This window comes from Crocodylus porosus, unplaced genomic scaffold, assembly GCF_001723895.1.
Source record: "Crocodylus porosus isolate Cpor-Errol unplaced genomic scaffold, CroPor_comp1, whole genome shotgun sequence".
In the NCBI taxonomy this organism is placed as follows: domain Eukaryota; kingdom Metazoa; phylum Chordata; order Crocodylia; family Crocodylidae; genus Crocodylus; species Crocodylus porosus.
Genome location: NW_017728910.1, coordinates 4,181,164 through 4,200,498, shown reverse-complemented (window position 1 = coordinate 4,200,498; position 19,335 = coordinate 4,181,164). Strand labels below are relative to the sequence as shown.

The 19,335-nt window shown below is 41.8% G+C and overlaps 1 protein-coding gene across 2 annotated transcripts in view; it reads left to right on the top strand.

Moving 5' to 3' along the window:
- Window positions 1–19,335, top strand: part of PLCH1 (phospholipase C eta 1) — a 180,471-nt gene that overhangs the window by 104,505 nt on the left and 56,631 nt on the right. For both annotated transcript variants that reach the window (XM_019532624.1, XM_019532623.1), the window contains exons 7-9: window positions 1,918–2,121; window positions 12,885–13,005; window positions 14,226–14,397. In XM_019532624.1, coding sequence (XP_019388169.1) covers window positions 1,918–2,121; window positions 12,885–13,005; window positions 14,226–14,397 — 497 coding nt within the window. The remainder of the gene's footprint in view (window positions 1–1,917; window positions 2,122–12,884; window positions 13,006–14,225; window positions 14,398–19,335) is intronic.

The window sequence follows — 19,335 nt, the reverse complement described above, 5'->3', positions numbered from 1 at the left end:
AGCGGCAACTAATATTTCTCCTACCACATGCAAACATAGAGATACTGCCACCTCTATGCTAGGATTTGGAGGCAGGGACCCAATTTTAAGGGCAGTGTCTCATCCAAATTGTTTGCAGAGGTGTCCTTCGTAATGTCATCCGATAATTTGAAAAAGGAAGCTTGGTACATTCTAAAGGAGATGGTGACCTATTCTGCTGTTTGTTAGTGGAATGATTTTGCTGACTGAACTGCAAGAGACAGCATGGGTATACTTGCCTAAGTCTGTGCATCAGATCTGACAGAAAGAAACTCTCCAGGGTTTTAGAGTTTTTACACACAAATTTCTATTGTATACCCCTTAAGGGCCTGAAGGAAATGTACAATCTGAAAATAGGCTGGGAAATGGGATTGCAGATTTGTGTTTTTTTATTAGTCTTTCCATATTCCTGTTATTCATTATTTAAGCTTATATATTTTATACTTGAATCCAATCTTTAGTCTTTGCTGTTCTTTGTTAATATGCCCCTTAAGCATCTCTAAGCCAATGATGTGTAAAACTTCCTGGTTTTAGAAGGCATGGATTTGTCAATGTGTTATGATGTGTTTTATTTTTAGTTTTTGCCGTATTGTTCTGAAGTAACTGTGTATTGCATACAGAAGGCAGTGGAAGCCTATTCTTCTCTGCTATTAGTGGTTCAAACTACCATGGCCTTCAGCAGGAGTGTAGCGGTCCACCTGGCTAGCCTCAGACTCCACCAGACTCAAATCAGTCCTTGAACTAACTCCTGTAATATGGTCCCAGCTATAATCTTTCTCTGGGCTTCACACCACTAGTGATAATGCCCTGGGTTCTTCTGTGCCACAGAGTTCAGTAGAAAATATAAACAGTCAAATATAAGCTTCAGCCCTGGGTTAATGTGCACTCCGGAGCACAACAGAAAATGTACACGGTCCACAGTGAACATCCACAAACATGGGTTAGTTCTCACCCTGTAGTCTCCATTCTTCCTTGGAGAGACCTGCTTCTCTACCAAAACAATTCCCCCTCCAGATCCTCTCTTTCACTTCTTGTTCCTGTCCCCCTTTTTTTCCAGAGCAGCCAGTCAAATTCACCTCATTTACTGATTGACTGAGCCAGCTGTGGTCTCTTAGGTGGGTGGCCTGTTACCAGCTAGCTAATTGCTCTAGGCTGCAAGCCTTCAGCCTGCTATAAAGAGTTATGACAGAGGAGGTTAGGCATGTTAGTCTGATGATAGGCAGAAAATAGAGCAGAATGACCCTACCTTAGAGGCTAACTAGTTCAGAGAGGCATGAGGTTTTGTAGGTAACAACTTACATGCAGTCAGCTATTTCTTTTGATTTGCAGGACTCCCCACATGTCCAGGAATTTGACAGCAGATGAGCAGTGGTAGCATTAATTACCACAGCAGAGCCCAGAGCTGCAGTAGTTAACACAGCCACTGCTCCCCCACCACATCATTTCTGTATCCATGACATGGCCAGATAACATGGCTCCATGTGCCAGCATGCAGGGCCAGGCCAGCGCGTGGGGATGCTCTGCAGCTGGATCCAGCATGTGAAGCCAGGCTGGCACACAGGTTCCACCCACAAACCAATCCCGTGTGTTGACTCCATATCACCTCAGGCCTGCTGACTGACCCCATGCATGGGAACAGGTCTTTGGACTAGCCCTGCACCAGGGATTGGGCCCACAAGGCTGGATAAATTGAATACCACTGCTTTAGAAAGTCATATATACACTCAAAGGAGTGTTAGCCAGGACAGTGGATTCATCTTGCATGATCCAACAGGTTTAGTGTGGCTTAATGCTGATATACTGAAGGGGGAGAATTAACTGTTAGGGGTTAGTCCTTCTAGTAGGGTTTCCTGTTAAAGTGCACTGCAGTCTGAAGAACTGTTTATTTTTTGTTCAAAGGTTTCACCAATTTCATGCGCAGTCCTGCTTGTGACATATTTAACCCACTACATTGTGAAGTTCACCAGGATATGGATCAACCACTCTGTAATTACTACATTGCTTCATCTCACAACACATACCTAACAGGAGACCAACTTTTGTCCCAGTCCAAAGTGGAGATGTATGCCCGGGTGCTGCAGGATGGCTGTCGATGCATTGAAGGTACGTACTGTCAGTGTTGTTTGTTACATTTGTCTACGTCCAACAGACATTTCTTCTGTGTTTGACACTGTATGTGCAGACTGAGTCCCTTTGTTCTTCATTCTCTTGATATCATGGATAAACTTTATGTGCTAGCAAGATTAGCTGATAATCTGTTCACTGAGGTGTGCCTCTCAGACAGACTCACACAGCGTAGGCGCTGGTGGCTTCTCCTGCTAGGTCTGTTATATAGGCTATATAACATACACCTCCATTGGCACTGAAGCCAATGGCAGAATTCCCTTTGATTTTATTGCCACCAGGATTTGTCCTCAGGAGTTTACTAATTAATAACCAATCACTATATCATAGGAATCATAAGTTCATCTGTATCTGCTCATTGTGCCTCCGTGTGTGCTAAGGTTTTCTGGAATGCATCCTGTGTTTTTGCTCCCAGCCCCAAAAAAGCATTGAAGAGGTCTGTAGCATTTTTAAGATGCTATCAGCATTCTAGAGAAGAAGCTGTAATAGTGAATTGTTGGAGATCAACAATGTCACGATGGCTTAGCAAAAACATTTTTCTTTTCTGATTCCATTTTACACGCTATGGATCTGATTATGCTTTTCCGAAATCAAAGGCAAAACTGCTACTCACTTTAGTGGGCTCAGAAGAAATCAATCTGTGTATTTGTGAAAATACGTTGTCATTGTGAGCATCAAAGACTGCGTTTCTTTCACATATTTGTTCATCTAGTATGTGTGTATGCACATACAAACTTAGTTGAGCTTGCAGTGGCATGCCAAGTACCATCTTGTCTTGCCTGCCTCTGATGCCTCTTCTTTATCTCATCATTGACCCTCTCCATCTTGAAGCGACTTAGGCCCTGCTTCACAGCAGCTTTCCACTCACAACAGTCCAAGGCGATTCATTCCCAGTGTTGGCCACTGATGTGCAGCTTGTGAAGGTTTTTCTTGCAGACATCAAGAAAATGGAGTTTGGGCCATCCAAGTTGATGGTTTACTGTAGAGTATGCTATTGGGGATTCATTCATCCATTGCTCATATGATTCATATGACCTAACTAACAGAGGCATCGCTGTCTCAGGAGCATGAACATAATGGGTATCTTGGCCTGTTCCAGATCAGTCAAGTTGGAAATTTTGTTATGTCATATGCCCAGGATATGGCAGAGACATTGAAGATGGAAACTGGTTAGTTTTCTTTCTTCCTTGGCATAAGGAGTCCACGTTTCACTGCCATACAATATAGAGCTAAGTATTCAAGCACTACAGATGGACATCTTAATTGACAGAGTGAGCACTCTGTTTTTTCAAACTCTCTTTTGAAGTTTAGCTATTGAGTTGCTTGCCTTTCTGATGTAAGTGTTAATTTCAGCTTCCAAGCCAAGGTTTTGCAAGATGATGGACCCCAAGTAAGTGAATGTTTCAATTGCTTCCAGGCTTTTATAATTTATTTTAACTTCAGGAGGGCAGTCAACTTGTTGACCCATAACTACTTTCTTCTTTAGGCTTATGGTCAGACCAAAAATGTCATAAGCTTGAGAAAAGCAATCCATGAGACTTTGTAGTTCTGCTTCTGAATGACTAACAATTATTGTGTCATCTGCAAAGAGCATTTCACAGACAAGAACTTCTTGGGTTTTCATTTTTGCTTTGAGATGAAAAAGGTTAAAGAGTTTCCCATCGGATCTGGTCCAAAGGTATACTCCTTCTGAAGAGTTACTGAATGCATATTTAAGTAGAAAAGCAAAGAAAAGTGTTGGAACTAAGACCCAGCCTTGGTCTACACCACTCTTGATTTCGATTCCATCAACCTGCACCATTCCTTGCATACCAACATAGAAGCTTAGGAGGCAAGCCAATCTTCTTCAGGATTCAGAACAAACCATTTTTGTTGACAAGATCCAAAGCGTTGGTGAGATCAACAAATGCTATGTACAGAGATTTCCTTTGCGTATGGCACTTTTCTTGTAGCTGTCTCAAGGAAAATATCATATCGGTTGTGGACCAACCAGATATGAAACCACATTGAGACTCAGGGTAGACTCTGTCCAGAAGAGTCTGTAGCCTTATCTGGATGACTTTGGTGAACAGCTTCCCAATGACCTGAAGTAAGGATATACCACAATAGTTATTGCAGTCACTCATATCATCTTTGTTTTTGTACAGAGTGACTGTGCTTGCATCTTTTGTGTCTTGAGGAACTACACATTTGCTCCAACACATACATATTCATTTGTACAGATGGGAGAGGAGGATGGATTTCCCACACTTAGTAACTTCAGCTGATATGTAATCGGCACCTGGGGCTTTGCCACAAGGAAGCTGATCAGTGGTTTTTTCTGCTTTGTCTACAGTAGGTTCATGATCAAGTATAGTCAGGGTTGAAAGGACTTCAAATACATCAAGAATAGAGTCATGGACCACATTTTCATGAGAGTATAGCTCTGAGTAATGTTCAACTCATTGATCCATCTGCTTATTACGGTAATTGATGACTTTGCCTGTGGAAGATTTTACAGGATCGTTCTCCCTCAGAACAGGTCCAGGAGCTTTTCTGATTCCCCCATACACTGCTTGCATGTCACCTTGGTTAGCAGGTTTTTGGATACTTTCACACAGGTGTAGCCAATAATTATTTGCATGCCATCTCACTGTATGTTTTACCTTTTACCAGATCTCTCAAAGCACCTGCAAGTTAGAGTGGCTAGGGTTGCACTTATATTTAAGGAGAGCTGACTGTTTCTCTTCTATGAGTGGGATTATTTCAGATGAGTTCTCATCGAATCAATAGTTTGAGCTGTGATGGAAGCCAGCACAAGAATCCAAGGCAGTTTGATAGATGGCTCCTTTGAGAAGAATCCATTTCCCCTCAGTAGTGTATTACATGGCTTCAGAGATAATACAGTTCCAGAGAGAGTCTTGATGAATTGAGACAATGTGCCTTCAGCTTTCAGCCACGTGGCATTTATTCATAGTAAGGAGAGTTTCTTGGTCTTGTACAATTTCTTGGGATGCAACCTAAGGTTAGTGCGTACCCATGAATGATCAGTATCACAGTCAGAACTCTGGATCACATGATGATTATAGCACAAGTCTTGTAAGGGAGTGATAATCAGACTGAGTTGATGCTAGTGTCCAGATATGGATGGCACCGAGATACTTTGTGTGGAGGATTCATGTGAAAAAGGGGATTTGTTATACATTGCTCAAGCTATGTTCATGCAATAAGCTAAGGTCCACTTTCACTCATTTTGCTAACACCATTGGCACCCAAATAGTGAGGCCAGGCAGCATGTTCAGTGCCAACTGTTGCTTTGAAGTGTCCAAGCAGGAGGATTTTTTCATTAGGTGAAATATTACTGATTAAGGCACTGAGCTGATTGTAGAAGCAGTCCTTTGATTCAGATGAAGTGGTGAGAGTTGGAGCATATACACGTAAGAGATTGACAGGACCAGAGGCAGTAGTGAGTCAACGCACCACTAATTTTTCAGAGTCCTGTAGCACTAAGAACAACAAATCCTTTCTCTGGTAAGGTATTTATTAAGCCACATTTATGTATTAAGGAATGGAGAAGTTATCGTGTTACAGGTTTCTTGTTCTTTGATAACAAAGGCAGGATAGTCTTTCTGTGGAATGTAGCGGCAAGAATTGGAAGCTACTTCTACCTAACTTTGAAACTGCATTTGTATCTGATGGGTAACATCTTCCAATTGTTATCATATAAACTTCACATAGGAGAATTTTGAACCTAGAAGTGTTGAGAGCTTTAGAAATCTACTGACTAAATATACTCATTTTCTTAAAAGAAGAACATTTTCTTTATTTCGCTGAGAGCTGCAAAGAACAGTAAAAACAAGAATAAATATAGAGGAACAAGGAGTGACAAAAATACGGGTTCTTGAAGCTAGTTCAGTGGAACCAGGCAAGGGGAAATCTAGAGCGGGTCTAGTGGCGCAGTTGTATCCTGCATTTTGGTCAAGGCCAGGGGAACAATAAGTGGGTAGTTTAAGTGCGCAAGTCAGGGGAGATGGCATGTCCCCTCCTCTCATCCTTCCCTCACCCCAACCCACTGTTGCCACTGTCCCCAATGTCTCCAGTTGTCCCAAGGGTGGGAGAGCTCAGAGGTGCTCTTGCTGTGGCAGCAGCATGTGGGTTCCTCCTCCCTGCCTGATCCTCTGGGTGCTCCTCAACAGTCCAGGGGCAGACTGAGGGATGGACAACCTGCTTGCCACTGCTGTTTTCCTCAGCTGAGCCTGGCTCCTCATACAGCCCAGCTGGAATGGGTCAGGAGCAGCTCTGGAGCTTACCCTGGGGGCAGCCAGAAATAGCACCAACATTGGAAGTGGCAGGCAGGGCAAAAAGGAATGGAAGGGGAGAAGTGGGGAAAGGAGGCAGGGCAGAGAAGAGGGGAAGGGAAGATTCTTACGTGATTTGAGGACTTCAAAAAAAAAAGTGCCTAATTGCTGTTTCCACATGGGCAGGCTGGGGGGAAGCTGGGACTGGGGGGTGAATCCATCTCTGCACTTCTGGTCACTACTCCCACAGCTTCCTTTACAAAACCATGGACTTGCCTATGGAGCCAGACATCAGTTATCACAGATTTATGGGATGCTTTATGTCAAAGAGGGTGTCATTAAAGACCTGCACTGATGCAGCCTGCTAAAAAAGCAGAGCATAGCTTTAGACGTAAAGGTTGTTTGAGCTTTTTCTGCTGGGTATTTTTTATCGGGAACACACTGATTATACTTGCTCATGTTTAGTAATTGTTACTTCACTGTAACAAAACATTGTTTTCTGTTTCATTAATAACTATTCCCTTTGTTAACATGAACAGAACCTACTGTGGGAAAACACAAAATGAACTTGTAACCTCCTTTTTTAACTCTTAAATCCATTTGCCAGTAACTGCATTAATACTTTGTTATACCTGGCTTTCCAGTTGGAAAGGTTATCACTATTTAGTAAACATGGATGTCTCCATCGGCTTATTTTTCAGTTCATTCCTTTTAGCTTGTTATAGGATACTATTGAGTGTTCCAATCAATTTCATATTCATGTTAGACTATCATCTTATGTACAGGAAACATCTCTAGTGCTAAATCTGCAGAGTTTGAAGTCAAACTTGAAGTTAGTGACATTGAAGCTAGTGTAGTTATACCAGGATTACTTCCTATATGTCTGTCATAGTCTCATTCTAGCAACTCAGCGTTAAGATTTACTCCCCACTGGGTTTGTCTACATGTGTATTAATGTGCTTTTCCTAATGCACAGTAAAATAGTACTACTATTTTAAAATAGGCCTCTATTTTACTGCACATTAAAGCATCATGTAAAAAACTGCAGTTATGCTAATGAGCAGTAAAATAGGCACATTAGGTGTCACTTTAAAAATGTGCAGTTTTGGTATGGAGCATTAGGGCACCCTAATGCACAGTTATTTGGTACCGCACATGGAAAGTACTAAATTTAATGCACATTACAAAAAACATATTAATGCTCGTGTAGACGCACCCAGTGAGTGCATCTATACAAACTCTTAGTGTGGCTGAGTAAACTGTGGTGCAGGTCATGCCAGAGTTAGCTGCTCCCAGGTGCAGTGTCTTCGTGTGTACCCAGGACCACCACAGTTTGAGCCAGGACAGAGCAGTCCCATCTTGGCAACAGGCTCAGGGAGTCAGCCCCAGGCTCTGGTGGTGGCCTTGCGGCTGGCTGGGGCATGAGAGTGCTGAAACGGTGGAGCCATGTGGTTGAACCCCTGGGCCTGCTTTGCCCAAGCTCAAAATGCTGCAGTCGTGGTCACTGTCCACACATGCATTTCTGTGTAGTAAATTACTCTGCTGTGAATTACTTACGGCAGAATTAATTAATTTACTGCTCCCTAATACCAGCACACATGTAGACGGTGACTTACTATAGAGCTAAGTAGTTAACTCTGCAGTAAAACACATGTGTAGATGCACCCAGTGAATGCTAATTCAGGTAGACTAGAATGTGTTAAGAAAAAACACTGGGAAAACATGAGATTCACTGTAATGGGTTAGACCATAGGCCCACATGGTTAAGTATCTTGAGCAGCAAGGAAATCCTCAAGCAAATGTACAACAACGCACAAAAATAAATCAATCTTGACCGCTGCAGTGGATAACTGCACACTGGGAATAGTCACTGAGGCTATAGCAAATCTTTATACTCAATTTAAGAGGAAGAACTCCTATAGAAGCAGGAGAAATGTTAAACCCTCCCAGGAAGAATGCTATCTCTGAAGGATGCCCCTTTTTTTCTGTTTGTTATAATATTTTTCTACTGAAGGTGTACAGACCTGGGTGGTGGGGAAGAAGGCATTAAAGCAGAAACTTATATTTATATAGAAGCATTATGTAGAAACCTGTTCTTACTATTAGATCCTGAAGTGGACATACGCACATCAGTGTGATCCTATTCCTCTCTGTTAGAGGTCCTGAAAAACAGTTAACACAAAAAGTTAACACAAAACCTTCTGCTTTTTGTGATTTAGTTTTATGGCTGAGATGATGATATGATTCAAAAGTAGATACGTAATTTTTTTTATGGACTTAAGCAGGGTAGAATAGGATCACACTTATGTATCTAACAGGTGGCATAGGATCTAGCCCAATGAGTTTAATAGTTTTGGTGGAAAGCATGCTCAGATGCAGTTCTTATAATATTTGTACATAATCATAATGTGAATACCCCTTATTACAGGTGATGTGAAGATGGGTAAGGAGGGTGGCCTTTCCTTCTGCCTTCCCAGGCAGCCACTACTTAAGCATGTATCTCTGCCAGCAATGATAGCTGGTGCTTTGTGTCATCAAGTAATTATGGTTTCTATTTGTATGACTATGTTGCAGATGTATAGTTTTTTTCTTTCCTGAATGCCTTTGCCTATGTTCCAAGGAGCACTGAATTAAGAGGAAAATTTGGTTCACTGAATAATTTATCTTTCTTGGAGCCTTGACCATTCACTCACACTAATAAACCATATTTTCTTGGAATATAATGTGCCACAAACTAAAATATGTACCATTTTTGAAAGGCAGAATGAAGAAAAAAAGTTCTTTGTAAACAAGTCGACACGTGCAATTATAGCATGTGAATAAACTGCAGAGTTCATTGCTCTGGAGTTAATTGCTCCCAGGTGCGCTGTTTGGATGTGCACCAAGGAGCCATTTACTTTGGAACTATAAGTTTATTCATGCACAGCACAAGGAGCTGGCGTGGAGCATCCCCAGCTGACAGGATCTTGGGCTGGGGCACAAAGGAGCTTCAGAGTGGGGCTAGCAGGCAGGCAGCCCCTGTGCTGAACTACCATTGTGCTCCAGCCAGCAGGATAGTACTTATATTTACAAGTAAATTAGCTGACTCCAGCCTAATAAGGTCCATGTGTAGATGCTGAGATGTTTACTGCACAGTAAATATCTCCTGTAGCCACGCCCTCCTTGTCGTAACTAACTGAGTAACAACAGCTAGGAGGCTGAGCTTGCTCCTTGCTCTCCTCCCTGTGAGATGAATGCAGGTTTTACTTTCACTTTTGCTCTGCAACCACACAAACTGCTCTTGCCACATTTCTTGCATTTAATGCAAAGTGTAATTTTCAACAGCTGTTTTTTTGGGGAAAATGTATGCAAGAAAATATGGTATCTTTTTCCTTTTTATTTCTTAAAATCAGAGCTTTGCTAGAATGAGATATTTCAGATCAGTCTCTTCATTTTATAATGAAACTCTTGACAGAGCATTTCTTTACTTTCCATAAAACATTCAGTATTGTCAAAAAACGTAGAAAGACTACTTATGTCAATAAGTAAGTGCACCATGAGGAATAACATTTAACGTCACATACTTTTAAAAAGGCAGAGAGATTTTTATGGTAATATGCGTATCTTCCTGTTGGATAATGAAGTTGACTCTGAGGATATTTTTTAAATATATGTTATTTGTGAGGAATGTATTACAGCTAGGATTAGCTTAACAAAAACTATGAACAGATCTGGTAAGTTACAGAAAACTGTATTTGTCAAGACACAGAATAGTACTATAAACGTGATACTTTATGCAAATCGATTTCAAATGAAATTTCTTGTGAAATTGGTTTTCCTGGCCATTTATGTGTGTATGATAACTGTGTTAACTTTTTGAAATGTTCTTAATCAGTTACATTAAAAGCTCTGTTATCCAGCATCCATGAGGAATGAGGGGTGCTGGTTCATCAAATATGCCAATTATCTGAGAGCTTAGCTCCAGCTGGTAGGTTGGAGGCATCTTTGCTTGTTCAGGCTGCTGCCACTTCTGTCATGTCTGGTGCTCCAGAGCTTTCACTCCCTGGCATCAGTGGGCCAGGGGACAAGGAGGGAGACCCTGTACAGGCTGCTTTGCCCTGGGCTGTGGTCCTTGAGGAAGAAGTGGGCCTCGGCTCATGGTGGCAAAACCGGAAGTGCCATGGTGGGAGTTCCGGTTTTGCTTTTGCTGCATCAGTCGACTGCCGTAAACAACAGATGCTGTCTATAACGGATGCCGGTTAATAGAGCATTCCAGATGGTAAAGTGCTTTTGCTGTACTTCTGATTTTCTTATAGATCATTTACTCATGATCTATTCCATGATTGTATTTATTTTCTTGTTTCATTCATGTAATAAAATATGTAAAAATGCTATTTACATGAGTTTTTAAATTAGTAAAACGACCATCAAAATTTTGGATTTACAGTGTTCTGTAGCAAAATAAAAAATTGTGATTACTCAGAAAAAAATTCCACATATGTTAATAGCCAGTATAGTATATAGCCAGGTAGTATATTATATTAAATGCAATGTGGTGATTTGAAACAGCAATAAGCTTATATAGCTCTATAATAAAATAATGATAAACTGAAAGCAGATTGATAAAATAATCTTTGATAAACAGAAGTCAATAGAAGACCTTCACCTCACCCTAACCTTAACTCACATATATGGCCCCATTAAACTGAATTATATTTACTGGTATGAATACAATGGGATGATTTGTTAAGAGTAGGATTACCAACATGAATTATTGTCACAGGATCAGGCCCTTATAATTAACGATTAGATCCTATTTGACTTGTTAGTCATCAAAGTAGACACAGGGCACGTCTACACTAGACACTGCATCGCCACAGCAATGAGCTGCTACGCTGTAGCTCATTGCTATGGTGACTTAGCATCACTGGGCACAAACCGTGACACTGATGCTACTGCTACTGTGCAGTAGCAGCTCAAAATAACCGTGCAGTGATGGGACTGTGCAGTATGACTGCGTAGTAACAACTGTGTAGTCAGCTGCTTGTGTAGCTGCAGCCACAGGCACCTGTTTGTTATCCTATAGCATCTTATTTGAGTTCCTGAAAATCCATTTAGTTTTGTAATCCACTTGTAATCTTAGCGTTAAGACTAAGGACCTCTCTAGATAAGCTAGGATACGATTCACGATCTACAGACTTGCATTTCTTGCCATGCCACACATGTGTGGTAGGTGGTATGATTGCGGGATTGCAAATCAGATCCCATCATTCCTACTGCTGGTGCAGGGGGACCCTGGGATCATGATCCCAGTAGAATGTAGTATGCTCCTGTGGTTGGGAGCCCCATCAGCTAACCTAAGGTCCCAGCCTGTGGGGGCACCCCAGGCAGCGGTGGTCTCCTAGCCACGGAGATGCTTGGGGTGCTCCCGTCAGCGGTGAGCTCCCAAGCTATCGGATGCACACAGGCCCCTGACTGGGAGTCCCAGTCAGCTGACAGAGCTCCAGCCACAGGGGCTCCTGGCCACGAGTTCAATTAATGGTGTGATAGGAATGAGTCATAAAATTATTGCACATTTTTTGTAAATATGTGGAATAACTTTATAGCTCATTCCTCCTTTTATCTCACCATTAATTGATTTGAATGTGTAGCTGGGTTAACTGGTTAATCGCATCTTAAGTGTAATGTATAAATGGGGTCTGAGTCATAAAAAAACAACAAAGAGAAGGAGAATCCACCCACTTTATTTATTAATAGATTTTCAAGCAGGATAGACTAGGATTTCACTGCCCCATGCAGTGAACCACTAGGTCAGTGGTTCACAACCTTTTTAGACTCAGGGCATCTGTCAGAAAAAGCCAGCTCTTAGTTTTTACTCATTTTTTGCCTACAGGAAAATACTAGAGCAATTCTTCTGTTGCAAAGAACTCAGGAAGACCACAGCAGGTCTGAATGCTTTTGATGCTATGGATCCCTATTTGAAGTGTCTGGGTTGATCTTGTTAATCATGTTTACCCACCTAACAAAACTAAATTTGTGCGGCACCCTGCATCACCCTTGAAAGGATCTCAAAGCACTCCATGGTGCCATGGCACCCTGGTTGAGAATCACTGCACTAAGTATGTAGGTACCTAATAGATGGAGTATGAGCTACCCCTAAGTGTTTTTGTGAAGTGAACCAGTCTTTTTTCTGATTCTGCTTGCAGATCTCAATAATTGTACTTCATCAGAATGTTAATTTGTTACAGTAGGATTTGTATTATACAAATCATTCTTTTGTTGTTGGTTAGTATGTTTTGTGTAGGTTATAGAAATCTAACATTTAAAAAACACCATATGAAAGTGTTAGTCTATTGTTGAGGATTATTATGAGTAATTTACTTGATTATTTAGAACATTCCCTCCCCATTTCAGGAAAATGAATATATAACTTAAAAATGTATAAAAATGTGGATACATTTTAACATGTTTGTCTTGTTTTGACAGTGGACTGCTGGGATGGGGCAGATGGAGAGCCAGTAGTACACCATGGTTATACGCTTACTTCCAAAATTCTCTTCAAAGATGTAGTGGAAACTATCAATAAACATGCTTTTGTCAAAAATGAGTAAGTACAACATGGGCTTTGAGTATAGATCAGAGTGCATGTCTTGTGTGGTAAATCTTGTATGGGAATATTGTATCACAGTGTAAATTTCTTTCTCGAAAAGCAGAGAATATAATCAAATTTGATTATTTTCCAAAATGTTGCTTTTGTGGTATCATATTTGTCACAGAACAGTATAAATAAATTATAATGATAAACCTATCAGTTGGTACCCAGAAATGTATTTTTATATTGTTAATAGATTTTTGTTTAACATACATAATTTAAGTATATATTACTGTCATTAAATAATCTTAGGGTCATTTTAATCCATTTTTAAGTCATGAAACACAGGGAAGTCACACCCCTAATGAAGGTTCTGTCTGAAAGGGAACAAAGTTTTCTTAGCTCTGCTTACTAAAATATCCAACGTGCCAAAAGTAAGAAAGGTAACATTTTAATCGTCATTTTCCTTTTGTGCCTTGGTAGCAGAGCATACAGAGGTTTATTAAAATCAAGCCTTGTGCTCTCATGCCTGTGGTAAGCACTGCAGGATAAATTAAGAAAGCAAGCCGGATCATGCTTTCACCATGATAAAATCTATGGAAGGAGAGGGGGACAGAGAAGAATGAGAACTCCATGGGATGAACCTATAGATTTTTTTTTAAAAATATTCCCTCCAAAGGGAAGGAAGGATATTCTGATGACTAAGGAGCTAGGCTAGGGTTGAAAGACCTGGGTTCCTGGTCACATAGATTTCCTATGTGATCTTGGACAAATCATTTAGGTCCAGATCCACAAAGGGATGTAGGCTGCTAGCCTTGCATTCAGTTTACTGTCTCAGGTCTGGTTTACATCAGCAGTATTTATAGAATTGACAGCATATGGCAGCAGGGGGAAGTCAGTAACAAGGGAAGTGGCAGTGGTCAGGTCACAAGCAGTGGGTTGCCTTAGGGCCAAGGCGTGTTATTATTAGGAGTGTTATTATCAGCCTACCATTTGTAAAAGGTTTTGGGGCCTGTGTTAGTCAGTTTTCATGCATAATAGAATTGTCTTCATGGAGACATGATTATTATAATAGGATAAAAATACTATATTAATAATGTAGTTGCTGGTACAGAGAATATAAGAGGAAACTGAATGAAAAACAGTCTGCTTTGGTACACTGCATGATAATTGTGCTGGCTATGGAAAAACTATTATGAAATTACTTGAAGTTTTTGTTTTTGTTTTTGATTTAGGTTTCCCGTGATACTGTCAATTGAGAATCACTGCAGTATTCAACAGCAAAATAAAATTGCTCAGTACCTCAAGGAAATATTTGGAGACAAACTGGACTTGTCATCTGTAAACAGCGGAGATTCCAGACAGCTTCCCAGCCCTCAAAGTTTGAAAGGCAAAATCCTAGTAAAGGTAATTTGCACTCAGTATTGTGTGCAGAATAAAATAAAAGTCAGTGTACCCAACATATCATCATGGATCTTTTCCCTCTAGGCATTAAAAACAGTTTACCGGTAAAGCAAAAATCAACTTAGATGGAATTAGATGGGCGATGATTTTGTGTGTGTGTGTGAGTGCGCTCGTGTGGGGGGGAGTGTTTACATAGACATTTTAACAGTTTACTTTGGATTTAGCAAGTATCCTGGTTACTTTTTAAATTTCAGGCTGTAATGAAAGTAACAGCAATAATGATAATATAAAAATGCTTTCCAGTTATATTCCATTTAATTTATGGGTCTCAAAGCATGTTACACATGTTAAGTACTTAAACCTTAAAAGTTACACTGGGATGTAATGTTGATATTATTATACCCATAGTTATAGTTTGGGAAGGGTAGGGGGAAACAAGGCATCCGAGATTACACAGTATATTATTACCAAGATCAAGAACAGAATTTACAGTTCCTCATTCCCATTCCTTTCTCCAAGAAATCATCTAATTTTATTTAGTTACATTTTTCTTAAGCTGTCTGTCACTGAAGTGCTGAAGCACGAGCTCATGTTGTCTCTTTGCCTACAGCATATCCTTTGGGTGTAAAACAAAAAGACTGAGAAATCAGTTTAAATGTCTGAATAGAAAAGCACTTTCCTCTTCTCTTCCCACTTTTGCGCTGCTATGATCAACAGTTCGTCAAATATAGTCAATTCTTCATAATTCAAAGGCTGTGGTTAAGTAAGTGTGGTTCCATGGTATGTAGGAACAGAGCTCTAGAATAACAAAGGAAAAGTGATATCTACACCATCTTGGCTACTGTTGTATGCTAGATGGAAAATACGAGCTCCTCTTTATGAACAGATATCTGAAAGGGATTTCCTCAAAGAAGATCAAAACAGTAGGGAAGAAATGCTATGCAGTTCTTTGAAAGGGATAACTATCTTATCAGACAGCCTCTTTATATTTTGCTGGACCATGGTGATGATGCTAAATTATCTGTTAACATGTAGGGTGATTTATTTGTACACTAATAAGAGATGACAAACCCTGTTTCATTTTACTATGAATATATTTTAATAGAAAGGATTGAGAGGGATCCAGGACAGAAAACCCAGTCCAAACACCCCAGATGTTGTAGAAGCTTGACTTCAAGGGCAAGGGACAGACATTCAGCCTGAATTGATTTAATCTTTGTAGGTTAGTCTAACCTGCCTAGGTTGAACTAATTTGTAATAGTACAGACATTCCCTCTGGACTGAGGCAATGTGGGTACATCCCTCTGGTGTCCAGTGGAGGGGGCTTATTCCACCACATGCCCTGGACACAGAGCGAGTGGTGGCTGTGGTGGGTAGACCCCACTGTGGTGCCCCAGGGGCAGAGGGGGGAATAACCCTGCTCCCTGCTTCCCCCAAGGGGCCCTGCCAGCAGCATCTGGCCCCATCCCCACCTGGCTGCTGGAGCAGTGAGGAAGGAGTGACTGGAGCATGAGCCCCTTCCTGGTGGGGGGCCATTGCTGCAGGGCAGGGAAAGCTGCTATGGACCATAGTGGAGGGGAGAGGCTTGCAGGGCTCTAGCCCCCTTGGGGCCATGGATGCTGCTGTGCACAGTCTGCCATGCTCCCCACCGGAAGGTGCTCATGCTCGTGCTCCCTAACACTATGACAGGGTCTGCTGCCCCCATCAAGGGCTCTGGCCCCTTGCCACTGCAGCAGTGGGGTAGGGGTATGGTCAGACACCAGCCAGCAGGGCCCCCTGTGGGGGGGCAAGGACAGGACTTATTTCCCCTCCCCCCAGTGTCCGGCAGCAGGGGACATATTCTGCTGCCTGCCCTGAGCAGAAAGTGAGCATGGTGGTGGCAGGGGACAGACCCAGCTGTGGTCCTCCAGGGGCAGTGTAGGTAGAGGTGAGAATAACCTCTCCCTCTCTCCTCTCCCTCAGGGGCCACACCGGACCGCCACTGCAACAGTGAGGCCAGAGCGCCCAGCAGCCCTGGCTTAGGTCTCTGCTGGTGGGACAGGGAGGGGGGAATTAAACCTTTCTCTGGCCAGACCCCGGCCCCTGCCTGTCCCTGCTTTGGCTGGGGAGCAGAGGAGTGGGGCCAGCCTGGCTGGGCTGAAGCAGAGACCCAGCTCAGAGAATATGCCAGCTTGCTGGAGGACTCTGGTTTAAGTTAAACCAGGAAGGGTTCTGGGACAGACATTGCATAAACTGGTTTGAGCCAAATCAGTTAAGTCTGATACGACATTCAACCAGGTTTATCTCAGACTCATTTTGGCCATTTTGAAACTAGTTTATGTGCACTGAATGTCTGTTCTGTTACAGGTTTAAACCAGTTTCTGATCACTTAAATTGATTTATGTGTAACTTCTGTCCCTAGCCCAAAGAGTGCATCTGAATTTCATAGAATTGTCTTGGAGTATATTTATGTGGCACCAGGTAGAGCTTTGCTAAGACACAGTGCTTGCTCCAAAAGCAGAAGTAGTGTGGTGCTGCCCATGCAGCAGTGAGGTGTTCCTTTCACAGTGTGCCAAATGTGATATCAAATACTGAGTCAAATTCTCTTCTCACTTACATTAGTACAGTTTAAGAGTAATTCTACTCAAATCAGTTGAATTACATGACTGCAAAGGTGTAAGTGAAGGGTAAATCAGACCATCTTAGCTGATGATCCTTCTGAACATACAGAATAAGCTCAGCCTCTCAAAACACAAAAAGGAATGGTATAGAGTTTCAATATAAAACAAAACCCAACAAATCTATCTTGAAACAAACAGAAACAACAACAAAATTGCTAAAAGCTGCCACTTCATAGCAATGACTTAAAAGCAGAGAGATTCTAGTTTTGGCAGTGCATTCTTTTTAATCATATGTTATTTACAATATGTCATGGGAAATGTGTACATTTTCTTTTTAGCCTGGCTTTTTCCAACAATGAGTGATAAAATCTAATTACTGATTGCAGAATTAGCTGCTTAGGCTGAAAAGCTGAGACAGTATTCAAAAGTGACAAATTCATAGATTCACAGATGTTAGGGTTGGAAGGGACCTCAGTAGGTAATTGACTCTGACCCCCTACCCTGGGCAGGAAAGAGCCCTGAGGTCTGACAACCCCAGCCAGGTGCTTTTCCATTCTCTTCTTGAAGACTCCCAGGATAGGGGAGAGCACCATCTCCCTTGGAAGCCAATTCCAGATTCTGGCAACCCTTCCTGTGAAGAAGTTCTTTCTAATGTCCAACCTGAATCTGCTCTCCGTTAATGTGTGGCCACTGTTCCTAGTTACCCCAAGGTGTGCCCTACTAAATAGAGCATCTCTTATTCCCTGATACCTTCCCCTGATGAATTTATAGGCAGCCACAAGATCACCTCTCAGCCTTCTCTTGCGAAGGCGGAGATCCAGGTCCCTCAGTCTCCCCTCATAGACACCTGACCATACAAGCGGCCCCCCTCTGAACCCTCTTGAGGTAGTCCACATCCCTCTTGAAGTGTTGTGTCTTGAACTGGACATAATACTCCAACTGTGGCCTGACCAGTGCTGCATAGAGGGGAAATATCACCTCCCTGGACCTGTTCATCATGCATCTGCTAATGCATGATAAAGTGCGGTTAGTCTTGTTGATCGTTTCATCACCTTGATGACTCATCATCATCACTACAGATTGTTTTCTGATATTGTATCACTAAAAAAAAAATCACAGCAATAACAATATTCAATTCAAGTCAGCTAATCACTTGAGAAAATACAAACCATTATTTAAGTCAACAGCCTGTTTGGAAGTAATAAGCCAATTCTATACCTCTGTGCCCATCCATCAGTTTTACTCTGCTTATCATTTTCATTGAAGGATTTAAAATATGACTGAATTGGCCAAGTGATATTGAACACTGAGTCAGATTCTCCTCTCACTTATATCAGTATAGTTTAAGAGTAATTCCACTCAAATCAATTGAATTATGCCATTACAAAGGTGTACACGAGAGGCAAATCAGACCACTGACTGGCAGAGTAGTATCCAGTATGCTGCCTCAGTTCAACACCCTATTGATCTCTCTGGCTACATCTCTTGGTGAACTGTACAGTTTATGTCTCTGTGTGGCACTGACAAATAGAGTGAGCCTGGATAAGATAATGCAATCAGTAGTTAAGATAAGAACACATCATCACATCAGTAAAATTTAATTTCTTGGCTGTAAATAGCATCTTGATTTTTATTCCTCATTAGGCATTTTATTTATGCACTCTAGGTATTGTTAAGGTTTGAGTGATCATGTACAAAAATTCAAGAACACCTACTATTTTAGGTTATGCTAATTGTCTGTCAAGCCCTTTATCCTTCAATCAGAAATAGCCAACAAATGCCACTTTAGAAGAATGCCTATCCCTACCCCACCACACCAGCTAACTGTTCAAAGGTAAAAGAGATGTTTTGGTACCTTGGGAAGAGTGTCTGTGTGTGGGAGAGTGAGTCTAGGAGAACGGGTGGAGGGAGAGGACGTGGTACAAGCAGAGTCTGGGCTCACCCAGACATATATCTAGCAGGAGGCTGGAGGCTCCAGTCACATGAAGCAGGGGTAAGACTTAGACTCCTCTGTCAGCCTCACACGCCAGCAACTACAGAGCTAACCCTTTACAGTGCTGCAGAACTGAATGTTAAATGAGATTGTAGAAGCCTTAGTTTGGTGACAGCTGTGACAAGGCTAACACAGTAGCTCTCCAGGTTCCCCACCCTGCAGCAGCAGCAGCATCTCCTATGGGGGATGGGGAGTAACAACTAGGACCCACACTGTTCAACATCTTCATTAATGATGTGGACATTGGAGTCAGGAGTAGACTGGCCAAGTTCGCCGATGACACCAAACTTTGGGGCAAAGCATCCACGCCAGAAGATAGGCGAGTGATCCAGGCTGACCTGGACAAGC